This window comes from Bubalus bubalis, chromosome 19 (genome assembly GCF_019923935.1).
Source record: "Bubalus bubalis isolate 160015118507 breed Murrah chromosome 19, NDDB_SH_1, whole genome shotgun sequence".
NCBI lineage: Eukaryota > Metazoa > Chordata > Mammalia > Artiodactyla > Bovidae > Bubalus > Bubalus bubalis.
Window position 1 is genome coordinate 20,601,439 of NC_059175.1, and position 12,863 is coordinate 20,614,301.

At 40.6% G+C, this 12,863-nt stretch overlaps 1 protein-coding gene across 1 annotated transcript in view; it reads right to left on the reverse strand.

The window, feature by feature from the left end:
- GAPT (GRB2 binding adaptor protein, transmembrane) overlaps positions 1 to 12,545 on the reverse strand; it is a 44,106-nt gene extending 31,561 nt beyond the window's left edge. Inside the window, exons 1-3 of the mRNA XM_006064851.4 lie at positions 12,445 to 12,545; positions 11,842 to 11,890; positions 6,882 to 9,169 (exon numbers count right to left, since the gene is read on the reverse strand). Coding sequence (XP_006064913.1) covers positions 8,402 to 8,884 — 483 coding nt within the window. The 5' untranslated portion in view covers positions 8,885 to 9,169; positions 11,842 to 11,890; positions 12,445 to 12,545 and the 3' untranslated portion in view covers positions 6,882 to 8,401. The remainder of the gene's footprint in view (positions 1 to 6,881; positions 9,170 to 11,841; positions 11,891 to 12,444) is intronic.
- Positions 12,546 to 12,863: the final 318 nt, after the last annotated feature.

A 12,863-nucleotide genomic window follows, 5' to 3' on the forward strand; every position in this document is an offset into this window, starting at 1 on the left:
TGACTGTATGTCTCTATCTAGCCCTTGTAGATGTCTAGTTTTCAACTTTAGACAGAACTTTCTCTTTTGATTACCATCAAGGACATTAGATAAATCTCTCAAGGGTTCCTTTTTTGTGCATCTTTTCATTCTTCCTTTTTATAAATGTCCCACCTCCCATGTGCTTTTCTAGTCCTCTCTCAAACTTTTGCTTTAAGATTTATCTAGCTGATCTCACAAACTCAGGAGTAATTATTGCTTTGCTCTTGCTTTTTTGTCTTTTGCTTTTAAATGGAGGAGATTCTCCCTTAAATGTAACATCAAGTTTTTCCTTGCTCAGGAATTTCACAATATTCTCCTTGATCTTCTGAAACAAACAGACTGAAAATAGCTTCTAGGCCCTTGCCATGCCAGCCCAGATAGGATATTTACTTTGTCATTAGCTGCTCCTTCAAATGTGCTCTTTAGCCTCTCCTTGAAATGCAGTCATCACAGATGTCTCCCCACTTCCTCCCCCTTCCACTCACCATGAATGCACCTCTTCTGTTGGTCATGTGTCTCTCTTATCAGATAATTGAGTTAAAACTGTATATAGCCTAGACAAATTCTGCCCGATGAGACAAGATGACGGAAGAGTACATTTTAAGAAACAATGACCAGAAGAGGACGTGTCGTGCACCGCTCCTCTCCTGATTGATGGCCTTCATTACTTAGCTCTGGCCACACAAGAGCCACATGCATTAAGAAATCTGTATACTCTGCTCTCTTAGGACTATGTTTGCTTAACATTTAGAAAAATCAACATCATTTCTAGATGCAGAGAAGGCCCCGCTAAAACAGAATAGAGAAAAGAAAGGCCTCAGGAAATGAGACTCAAAAGGATGCTATGAAGAAGACTTGGATTAAGAAACGAAACAAGCGAAGCCTTTCTATTTTCAGTCAATAAGAAAGGCAGCAAGATATGTTGAAAAGTCTTGAGTTCCGATCCTGGCTAATTATGAATCACTGTGTTACTCTAGGGAAGTCAAGTAAACTTTCTGGGACTTGTTGTTTTCATCTGCAAGTTGAGGAAGTCAGTCTAGATAATTTCCAAGCTATTTTCTAGGTCTGAAATTCCATAATGTTAAGATAGAAGATTTCATTAACTAATAATACTGTGACAAAATAACCTGAGCAAATCTCTCATCAGAATGACTGGGTTCAAATTCTGCCTCCTTTTTTTTTTTTTTTTTTTTGACACTAAGATCTCTGGTCAGATTTAACTTCTCAAAGTCTCAATCTTATCAGTAAAATGGGGATAACAATAGTACTAATGCAATAGAATTGTTTTGAACTAAGAAAGAATTCACATACAGCCTTATCATGGTGTTTGGTGCTTAGAAGCCACTCCATTACTAGGAATAGAATCTGGACTACAGTCTTCTCAGAAACACCTAAGAAGGAAAATAAAATGTACATTTCTATGTATTTATTTGATGAGTCTCCAATCGTCTAATCTACTGTTTTAAAATATCACATTAATAGATAAAGCCTAGTTAATTATATTCTTCCTCCTAAATTCTCAATATCACAATTAATAGGTCAGTCTAGTATGGAGTGGAGCTGGGGAAGAGGGCCTAAGGCAACGGCTAAACTCTGCCTTTCATCAAGCCTCAACCTTATGCCTTTGATAGCTTCTGGGCTTCTGGGGAGCTCACCTCAGACCCCGCTAGCTGTTGTCTCTGTTATCAACAAAAAATTAGAATACACGTGGCACTAGGTGATCCAACTTCCATAATTTTCACTCTTAACTGTTCACTAAAGCCACTATTCCTTTTTCCTTAAAAAAGGAAAAGCACTCCAGGTCCACAGAGCTTTTGTTTCCATGGCAACAGCATAGGTCAATAGCTGCAGTCACACCTTCATCAGCCTTGATTGCATCTGGCAATTTACCATCTTCTGTGCTTCCTTTTGTTTGAGCCTCTCTCATTTGCTTAATTCCCATTTCAGTTGGGAGAATCTCAAACTGCAAAGCTACAGGAGCTGAATTTAAATTAAAAGCTATGGGAGCCTTAATAAAACACTGGAGCGCACTGCTTATTTTATAAAAACGCATGGACACATGCTTGTTAGAATCAAGTCCTATATCCTGAACCTCAGAATCTCGCTTCCCATATTCTGCTGCAGCTGGGATATTATATATTTGGAATACCCTATGGTTTTGGGGGAAAAATCAATGTCATTTCTGCCTTCTAAGACCCTATTCTGATATCATGACCTAAGACCCTATTCTGATATCCGTTTTGTTAGGATAAAGTCCAAATTCCTCAGCTTGTCTTACAAAGCCTGGAATCAGCTAACCTTTGCTTGTAGGTATCACCTTGCTCCTGCCCTTCTCATCTAACTTCAGGGGTATTTATGTTCTTTTACTTCTTGAACACCTCCTGTACACATGCTATATTCTGTTTTTAGAACATCATTCCCTCAGCTTCCTTGCCTGGTTATCTCGTAATTGTCCTCCAGGTCTCGGTTTAGGAGTCACTTTCCACAGGAAACCTTTCTTAACCCCAAGCCTGGTGAGTCTTCCATTACACCGCATGCTTCCCTATCATACCATATCTCAATACATTCTAATAGCCTGCAGAAATATCGGAACTCCTTACAACTGTGTGAGCTCACCAAATGCAGAGGCAGGGTCTGTCTCTATACCCTCCATCCACCAACCCCACTGCTGAATTCCCAGCACTCTTTCAGTGTTTGCTACACCACAGGCACTTCACAAATACTTGTTACATGACTGAAATCACTTTATCTTACAAGGTCATTAAAGTCTTTTGTTATGAATGTCATGACTTTGGTGTTCTGCAACTTCCTGTCTATTCAACTGTAAGAATCTACCAGAAGGTGCTCTTATTCAAGATATATTTGCATTTTTCCTATCCTTCACAGGGATATTCATTCAAAGTGGACAAATCCTAAAATCCCTGGTCTGTGGGTTTTTTTTTCATGATTTAGTCCCTTGACCACTGCTTTTTGGGTCCAGCTCAATGTAGTTAATCCTAAAAACACTTAAAAATAATAACCAAAAATGCTAAAGTAAATGAAGTAAGCAGCTCTTTCCCAAGGTGGCACTAGTGCTAAAGAGCCTGGCTGCCAATGCAGGAGACTTAAAAGGGACGTGGGTTTGATCCCGGGGTTGGGAAGATCCCCTGGATGAGGGCATGGCAATCCACTCCAGTATTCTTTCCTGAAGAATCCCATGGACAGAGGAACCTGGTGGGCTACCGTCCATGGGATCCCAAAGAATTGGACATGACTGAAGCAACTTAGCACTGAGCCATACACTTATAGCCATCAGACGATTCTACTAAGTGCCTGATGCCTTGCAAGCCCTGGACCCCGTTTTGCTACTATAACACAGTGTTACATTTCAGAGCTCCTCACTCAGCAGTCAGGGGAAGAGCAGGAAAGACATACTGTTTTCTAAATGTGACACCACCTGAGTTTAGTGATGGGGGATCACAGGGACAAACTTTGAGCCAGGCACTGATGTTCAAGAGGCAGCTGCTCAATACACGGTATACTGACACCATGATATTTTGAGGCTGATGTTTTTGACCCTGGGATGTTCTGAACTGCCAACTTTTGAAATTATTAGCAAGCAACCTGTGCAATGGATACCATCCCTGTATCTCTGAGCCTTCTCTTATCCCATCATTAATTCCATTTCTACTTCTGACACCCAAAGCTTGACCCCTCGCCATCAGCTTGGCCCATGTTAAATTTCAGATATCTGAAGGATACTGCACAGAAATAAGCATGAGATGGTGAGCTATGTGAATCAAATGCTTCCAAAGGACACTGGGGCAGGAGAGTTCAGGCATAAATGTCTAGGTCATCTGGGGAAGGAGTGTGAGAAGGAATGGGGAGGCAAGGAAAGCCTCATGGAGAACCACTCTCCTGCAAGGGCATAAAACAGGAAAGGACTTGCAAAAGAACTAGGAAGGGGAGACAGGGAACATGCTGCAAGGGATAACACAATGGAAGCCCTAAAAGGCGGTGACTGACTGACCACTCCTCGAATTGTAAAACTCCAGCTGGTTACTGGGGCTGAGAATAGCAGTCAAAAATGTGGAAAGACGGTCAGATGGTGGTCCCTTCTTTTCCCTTTCCTCCGTAGAGCCCAAAGTCCAGTCTCCCCACTGGCTCAAGGGCCCCTCTGCTCCACCCCTTCTATCTGGATGGCACCACCTGGCCCAGATACCTGCCATCACAGGGACCAAGCTCACCTGTACTGAAATGGCAAAGAAGTCTCATGGCACTGAATTTATATTAAAATCTGGCTTAGTATATCCTAATGATTTGGTTAGCAAGCATAATTGAGTACATGCTATAAGCAAGTACTGAGGACCAAGCAGAGAGTAAGACAGAAAATGTTTCTGCCTTCACGAAGCTTACATTCTAGGTAAAGGGAACGGAGTATACGCATACACATAAACACTCGTCAGGCAGCGATAAGTGCTGTAAGGCATCTGAAGGTAAAGGGTCTGAGATCCATGGTAGGGGGGCCATTTCAGACTGGGGGTCAGCTCTGAATAGGCATCTTTTGATCAGAGTTAAATGAAGTGGGGAGTTCACAGTGTGAATAGCTTAAGGAAGAGCATTCAGAGCTGAGAAAGTAATGTCCCTAAATTCAGTCCTCCCCTAAGTTTGGAGGGCTGGCAAGAAGGCTAGTGATCACATAAGCACACTTCCACACCAAGGGTGTGTGCAATTAATTACCAGCATGTGCATGTATGTTGTTCACTCAGTCATGTCTGACTCTTTTTCAACCCCATGGACGGTAGCCTGCCAGGCTCCTCTGTCCATGAGATTTCCCCAACAAGAATACTGGCGTGGGTTACCATTTTCTTCTCCAGGCGACCTTCCTGACCCAGGGATCAAACCTGGGTCCCCTGCATTGGCAGGCAAATTCTTTACCATTGAGCCACCAGGGAAGCCCACCAGGGTGTTTCCTAGTAGCCAATTGTTACCGACATTCAACAAGGTTAGAAGGGCAGTAAAGGCAGACAACTTCTTCCTTTTTTTCATATCTACTTACCTTACTAGGAATTCTTGTGTGTGGGGGGGTGGGGGTGGGGGGGGTACTCTGGGGAGGATGACAGAAGAAGTCAAGGAAATCATCATTCAACTTCTCTTTTCACCATACTCTCCATTCTCTGTCCCCTCTCCTATTTCCTATTCTTGCTTCTCTCTCTCCTCCTCTCATTCCCTCCTGCCTCACTTCTCCTCCTCCTCCTCTTCCTTCTTCCCCACCCCCCCCTTTCAAATTTCTTTTTCCTATCTGCATTCTCTCTTACAATATTTCTCTGCCTTCTTAAAATCTAAAAAGTGAAAATCGTCCTTGAGAGACAGAAAACAAAGTTAGCCTAAGTCAAATTGACAGCAGCAGTTTGCACCTGAGTTATATTATTAGCAAAAGTAACCACAGGTACCACAAGAGGCAGAGAGGAAGGATGTTGGGGATGTGGGGGTGGGGGAAGAATACACAGGAGCATCAGATGTAAGGACTGCGGCTTTGCTGTGAAATGTGGCAAGTTCACACTCTGGGACTGGTAGGCCATCTCTGTAGGACCTCACGGCCAACCTCTGCCAACCATGAGCACTTGGCTCTTGGACCTTGTGCTCAGCCTGCAACTTGCAATATTTCACTTTGGTCTGACTTACACTTCATCATAATGGTAATAATATAGCAGTGATATACTTCAACCCACTATTGATCGCCACAGAAAACAGGCCCTTGCTTAGTTCGTTGAAAAACCTTGCTTTATTACCTCCTGTTTACTGTTCAGACCAAACTCTTAGAGCAGCTTCTCCGGTACCCTTCTGTGGCTGGTCACTTTGATCGTGAGACTCGTCCCCTTACGTAATACCATCTAGCTCTTCTGGATCAACTCCCTTGCTCATTCCAGCCTGATGCCCAGGATCTTACCAGGACAGAGATACTCTCTGGTGGTGTTTCTGTCAGGTTATTTTCAGCTACTATGATGGAGTACTAGGTAGGCATGGATATAGGTTATTCTAGCAAGAACTTCCTGTTTGAGACTTCAAAATGACCATCTGCTCCAGGACCAACAGAAATCCTCAAGATCAACATAAATCCCGTTCTCCTCTGGAAAGTGCCTAGGAGCCATTTCAAACCTTCCCATGATTTTTTGCCATGAAAACCTTTACAGATTTTCATCAGTGAGTAGTTAGTGAATGATAATCTTCCACTTCCATCCTGAGCTTTCCCAATTATTTCTTAACCCCGCAGCTCTTTAAAAAATGTAATGTTATGTCACTCGTTTGCTTAAAACTGTTAGATTCCATTTGCCACCATATTAGAGCCGGAGCCACTTAGCAAGACCAACGAGAATTTGCATTGTCTGCTGTTTCCTCCTTTGCTGACCTACCAGATGTCACTTCAGTCCTCCCTAAGCTCCAGCCACCATGGCTATCCTTAAATTCCCCGAGTGCCATAGCTTCTGTCATGCCTCAGACTCTTTCCACATGCTGGTCCCATCCCTGTCACACCACATCTACATGGAGAGCCCCTTTCACCCTCAGGTCTCAGCTTAAGTGTCCCTTTAGACAGGCCTCCTTTGGTAATCTGATTAAAATTCTAATCCTTTTCCCTACCAAATGCCATTGTTCTCAAACACAGAATGCTTTTTTTCCTTCAGAATACCTACGTATCACTTTTAGTTGTAACAGGGTCCACTTTGGGAAACAGAAACCATACCAGTTTGTTTTAAAATGGAGAACTGAATGTACAGCATTAATTAAAAAACAAACAAAAAAAAGTATCGATAGACTGAAAAGACAGAAAGAGGCCATTGAGGTACCAGAGAGATAGTGAATGCAGGAAATAGCCACCACACCTAAGACTGGGGATCATCAGAAACTTGGAGGGGGACTGGGACCAGGAGCTGTAGGTGCCGTTTGGTTCCTGCTGGTCCCTTGGGAGCTTGGAGGCGGGCTGGAAGAGCTGGTTCTCAGATACTAAGGGAAGGGTGCTGCTTGGTGGTGCTGGCGTCTCTGACAAGGTGCAAAGAAGTTGCTTCTAAGGAGTGCTGGAAGAAACTGGAAACTGTGAACCACCAGTGATGCTGGAGTAAATTAAATGAAAAGAGTACATCTCAGGACAACAGGGAGAACAAGAAGGGGCAGGCCCCCTTTGCTTCCTGTTTATTGCCTGCCAGCCTTCCCCTGTTGAGAGATCCTAAAGTGGGTACACCTGGCAAAGAAAAAAGGTAGTTTGCAGAGTTCCAGCCTGAGCAATTTAGAGCAGCATATACAACGGTGGGTTTAGAAGTATCATAGCTTAATATAGAGCATAGTAGTTGTTGATTGTCTTTTCTTTCACACTAGGCAGTGTGTGCTCAGGACCCATGTCTTTCTTTTCACTGTTTTACCCCGTCCATGTGTACAGCACGCTAAGAAGTAAATAGAAGGTACTCAATAAATATTCCTTGGATGGATGGATTTATTAGATTGTTTTCAAAAGTACTTAGCGAAGAGTACAGTTAAATTCTTGTCAACTGAACAATACTGAGTGCCTCATATGGCAGTCTATAGACATTGGGGCTAAAATATGAATATGAGGCAGTTCCTTACTATTTAGTATGGGATTTAGGACATTTTCACATGACACTAAATAATAAAATGCCATTGCAAACACTCATATGTTTAAATGCCCAAAGAACTGAACAGACAGCAAAATCTAGAGGACACCAGGAAAAGAAAAAGGGTATACGTGGGTTTGGAATGATTCAAACACTCAGATGGAAGAAGTTATGGTCCGAGGCAGGCTTAAGAGGGGGCAGACAAGGAAAGCTGAGGAGGAGAGGTGGGTTTGGCAGGTTTTGATGAACACAGAGAAGTGAGAGATTAACATAAATCATTGGAAAAGTAAATTTGAACTGTGTAAAATTCTGGAGTTAGAATTCTGAGTAGTATGTCTTTTGCAAAGAGGAGACAGTAAGAGGTTTTATGCAGAGGAGTGATGTGGCTACTGGGAATGTTTTCTGAAGACGAATCTGGCAGCGTCTCAAGGATTCTGCAGTTATGCGGCATCACTGAGTATGTAGGAACTCAAGCCAGAAAGACTAGTGAGCAGACGGTGACAATCCCGAGCCAGAAAAGTGGTCCAGATAGAAAAAGAAGAAAAAGATAGCAAGTAATGCTCAGAAGGAAGAATCAATGAAACACAATTCAGAATTAATCCAGGGCAAGAAGGATGGCGAGGATATCTAGAATTAGTCCACAGTGATATACACAGGATTCAGAAGGGTGGCAATAAAGGAGATCATCAAGTTTCAACAGAAGAACTTGATGGTATCAGTACAATAAAGCCTCAGCAAATATTTACCCTCCAATAACTAAACACACATTTGCAAAATTAATATGAATCTGGAAGAATATATATGTCTTCCTCTTGAGGGGCTTCAGAAGTACTAGGCTTCTCGAAGTTATTATAATAGTCACACTGTGTCTCATTTCCGTAGATATGCTCCTCAGCATTGGCCTGCCAAGTATTTTCATACAGTTTCTTGTCCGTTTCTCCTTTAGCTTTGGGAGGACACACTTTCACATTTTCATAGTTGTCATGGATGTTAGTGTCCTTCCCAGCAGAATGGCGGTCTTGAGTTTGAACTGAGATTTTATGCCTTGGGCTGATAAACTGGGGACTCAAGAAGAATGTTTTAGTACAATCTTCTTTTCTCCTGCTTCTCCTCCTTTGCAAAAACTTTGGTAAGGTAAATTGCATAGTATTCTTGTGTTTCCAATGCCAAACACACCCGATTCCACAGATCACCAACAGTAAAAGAAGGGAAATTCCTATAGACACGGCCACTGAAGTATTTCCACAGATTTTCAGCATCTCTGCACGAACAATGTCGTTTGTTACTATGGTGAAGCCCTTAATGAATTCACAGGTACAAGCCACTGTAATTTCTCATAAAGTATGGTTTGAAAGTAATTTCTGAAGCTTGTTTTGGTATTTCAGATATGAAAGGACATTATATGGCAAAATCTTGGTGTCAGAGGAGAGATTGAGTAACCTTGATTTTGGAAGCTGGCTCTCGTTGCATCTGATGATTACACAATTGTTATGGTATAATTGTACTGCGTCAGAAGGGATTTTTATCCAACTCCGCTTCCTTTGCTATCAATGAATCACAAAATTAAGCACAAATGAGTGGAAAATAATAACAGAGTAGAAGACTCAAGAAAGGGAAGGTTGAACGATCTGCCATCCAGGTGCCTGCTATAAATTAAAAACATTTTAATTGCATATTTAATACATAGCATAATAAAAAAAAATGCCAATTTCTACCACTACATTAAGCACTGGCATTTAGTAAACTCTTCTTTCAAGAGAGAATCTAGTACTAGTTGCAGCACTGGGTTTTTGCTTTAATATAGAAGGCAGTACTAGCTATTGTATTCAGTGAGTTTTTACTTTAACATAGAATGCAGTCCTCACTGGTGAGAGCAGGTGGGAGAGTTAGTTAAAATAACATGTCTGCTGAAGTGTGAGTGGTTTTATCACTTAGATTTCAACATGGTTTTTGACAATAAGGCTAATCGTCTGCAAGAGAAAGATAATGCTTTGAACACAACAGGAGGAAAGGGACAAGAGTTCAGATGGACAATCCTTTCTATCCCCTATCACCTCCTCTGTGAAGCCTTGCCTGCCCCTCTTCCTAGTGGTCAGAGACCATGTCTGTTTCTTAACCACACCTTTCTTTGTATTCCATATTAAAGAGTCAGTTCTCTATTATAGGGGCTTCCCTTGTGGCTCAGCTGGTAAAGAATCCGCCTGCAATGTGGAAGACCTGGGTTCAATCCCTGGGTTGGGAAGATCCCCTGGAGAAGGGAAAGGTTACCCACTCCAGTATTCTGGCCTGGAGAATTTCATGGACTATATAGTCCATGGGGTCGCAAAGAGTCAGATGCGACTGAGCGACTTTCACTTTCTCTATTATAGCATGACAACTTAAATTACACGAAATTGTGTCTTCCTATCTGATTATATGGTGGAGAGAGATCAGGTCTTTTCCTCTGTATATCCCTAGAGAATATGTTTAACACCTAGCACAGAAAAGACACTCAGTCAATATTTATTGAATAAATGATTAAATAAACATAGGACTCCAAATCTAAGCATCTGTTTAAGCTGATAGTTTAAAATGCAAGACATGTCATGTAAAGGGTACAGTGTGTACTTAAGAAAAGAGTCCTTTCATGTAAAAATGAAATACCTATAACCAAAATATTTAAAATGGAATTTGAGAGTCTTCCTATCACTAGTCTAATCATAACTTCCAATAAATAACTTTCATTTAATTAAGATAATTTTATAGCTTTACCTGTTGATGCTTTAAAATGGCAGAGGGGAGAGAAACTGGAAGTATTCAACTACTCTGAATGTTCTACTGTGATTTTATCAATAAAACATTACTGCTGTATGTTTTTAGACTAGACACAGATATACTTAATTCCAACATTGTTTTCATCATTGTTGTTTTCTTCCAGTTTTTTTTGAGATATATAATTGATATACCACACTGTATCAGTTTAAGGTATACAACATGATGATATGATATTTGCATGCACTGTGAACTATTTACCACACTAAATTTAGTTAACATCCATCAGCTCAGTTAAACATTTTTTTTTCTTATGATGAGAACCTTAATGATCTACTCTTTTAGCACCTTTCAAATAGATACTACAGCATTGATAACTATAGTCATTCAATTTCACAGTGCTTATGAGATGATGATCATCATCTACTGAATGTCCATTAGTAGTATTTAGTTACTTGGGGTCAGCTTTTAAACACTGTTACATGGATTATCTCATTTAACCCTACCATGCACAGCTGTCATGGGAAGTAGATACTACTGCTATCCTTATTTTATACATGAGAAACCAGAGGATTAAAAAGTTATGTAACTTCTTTAACGACTAAGAAGTGATTAAATCTGGATTCAAGTAAAATTTTCCCCTAAATATTACTCCCACCCAGGCTTCTATACATGTCTGTCAAGCACATCATCCATTACTAAATTTTTATAGATGATTAGCTCTGAGGTTCTTGGGGTTTGGAATTGTATCTTATTTATCTTTATATCACCAGCAGCAGTACTAGACACAGAATAGCTGGTTTGTTAAATACTTGCTAATGAATACGACAACCTGCATTAGGATAAAAACAGTAGTGATAGACAAGAAAGAAAGAAGCCCTGAGGTTGTGCCCTGCTCTCAGTGAGTACTCACGTACAGCAGTGAACACTTCTAAATTTGTTCAAGGTTAGAATACATCAAATGTGCAAATTTTCAATCTGGCATTTCACATAAAACACTAAATTAAATATGAGATGCAGCTGATTTATAATATTTCTTTGATAAAACTATAGGGACAAACACGTCAGACTGCAACATCTTTTAATCTCTTTGGAACTTTTGTAGGTTCCCTCCTTTCTAAGGCCAGACACAGTGCTTTGTGTTTTGGCAAATTAATGGGTTATTAATTTGGCAATTAATAACCCATTTAAGTAAATGTTTGCCAGCATATTTGAACTAAATTTCAAATATTGATTGAAACTAATCAGCTTTTTAAAAAGTGCTATGATTGCAACAGAAGCAGGAAGGCTTACCTAATGCCCTTTGAGGATAAGATAATATATCGCTCTCTGGATTTCCAAGAGGAGAATTTACTTTTAACCATCTATGTCATTCTGTGTAGAGTAGACATTTGAGTACGTTCCCAAAATTAAAACTGTTTATCAAAGAAGTGTTTACTGAGATAAAGACAAGGAGATATCTTACAGGAAAGTAAATGTATCTGTTCCCTTTCTTCAAAATAATAGGAAAAGCCCTGTAAGACAGAAACAAAGACCTATTAGAATGGGAGGGTGAAGGTGAAGTCGCTCAGTCGTGTCTGACTCTGCGACCCCGTGGACTATAGCCTACCAGGCTTCTCCGTCCATGGGATTCTCCAGGCAAGAGTACTGGAGTGGACTAGAATGGGAGCCATATGTTAAATAAGAGTCCTTCACAGGTAACTTGTAAGTTTCACTCTGCCCAATTTGAAAGAAGACTTTCAGTTTAGGAAGACAATTCCAATAGGTATACCCAACCATTATCCATTTGTCTTAAAATCACAAATTGTTGACAAACTTCTGAAATTTTAGTCAGATAGTGCCCTTCTGTTTGAAAACAAGGCAACAGCAAAGCACACCCTTGTGCTTGTGAGCCTCTCCACTAGTAAGGAAGCATTGACCTCACAGGCTGTAAACTAGGTTTTCAACATATGGGCACCTAATGCTACACACACTGTGTTTGATAAGATAAAAAGCCATGATTATTTAAAATGAACTATTATTTTATAGTTTTCATTACCCAAATACCTTAAAGCAGGTTCTTACTTACCTTGAGATTTGTATGCCAAGCTTTCTTTTGTCCTTTTGGTTATGTTTCAAACCCGCTTTGGTTTAGAACTTGTTCCTCTTTTCACTCCTCAAGTAGGTCAGTTACTTCCTTCTTTACCCTGCCTTTCAGATGATTTCATACTTGCAAAGTTTCCTGGCTCAAGAGGAAGTTCTTACCATATACATAAGAACTGAGAAAAATTGTATGAGTTTTTGAATAAGGAAGTCCAGCCCTTCATCTTTACCTAGTAGTAATTCTCCAGCTGTATCAGAAACTGATGCATGAAGCCTAGGTGGTTTTTTATTTGGACAATATTTACAGTCTTCACTTTATTTTTACTTATTATTCTTTTTTAAACATCAGAAATGTATTCTCTCCCATTGTGGAGGCCAGGAGTCCAAATTCAAGGGGTGGGCAGG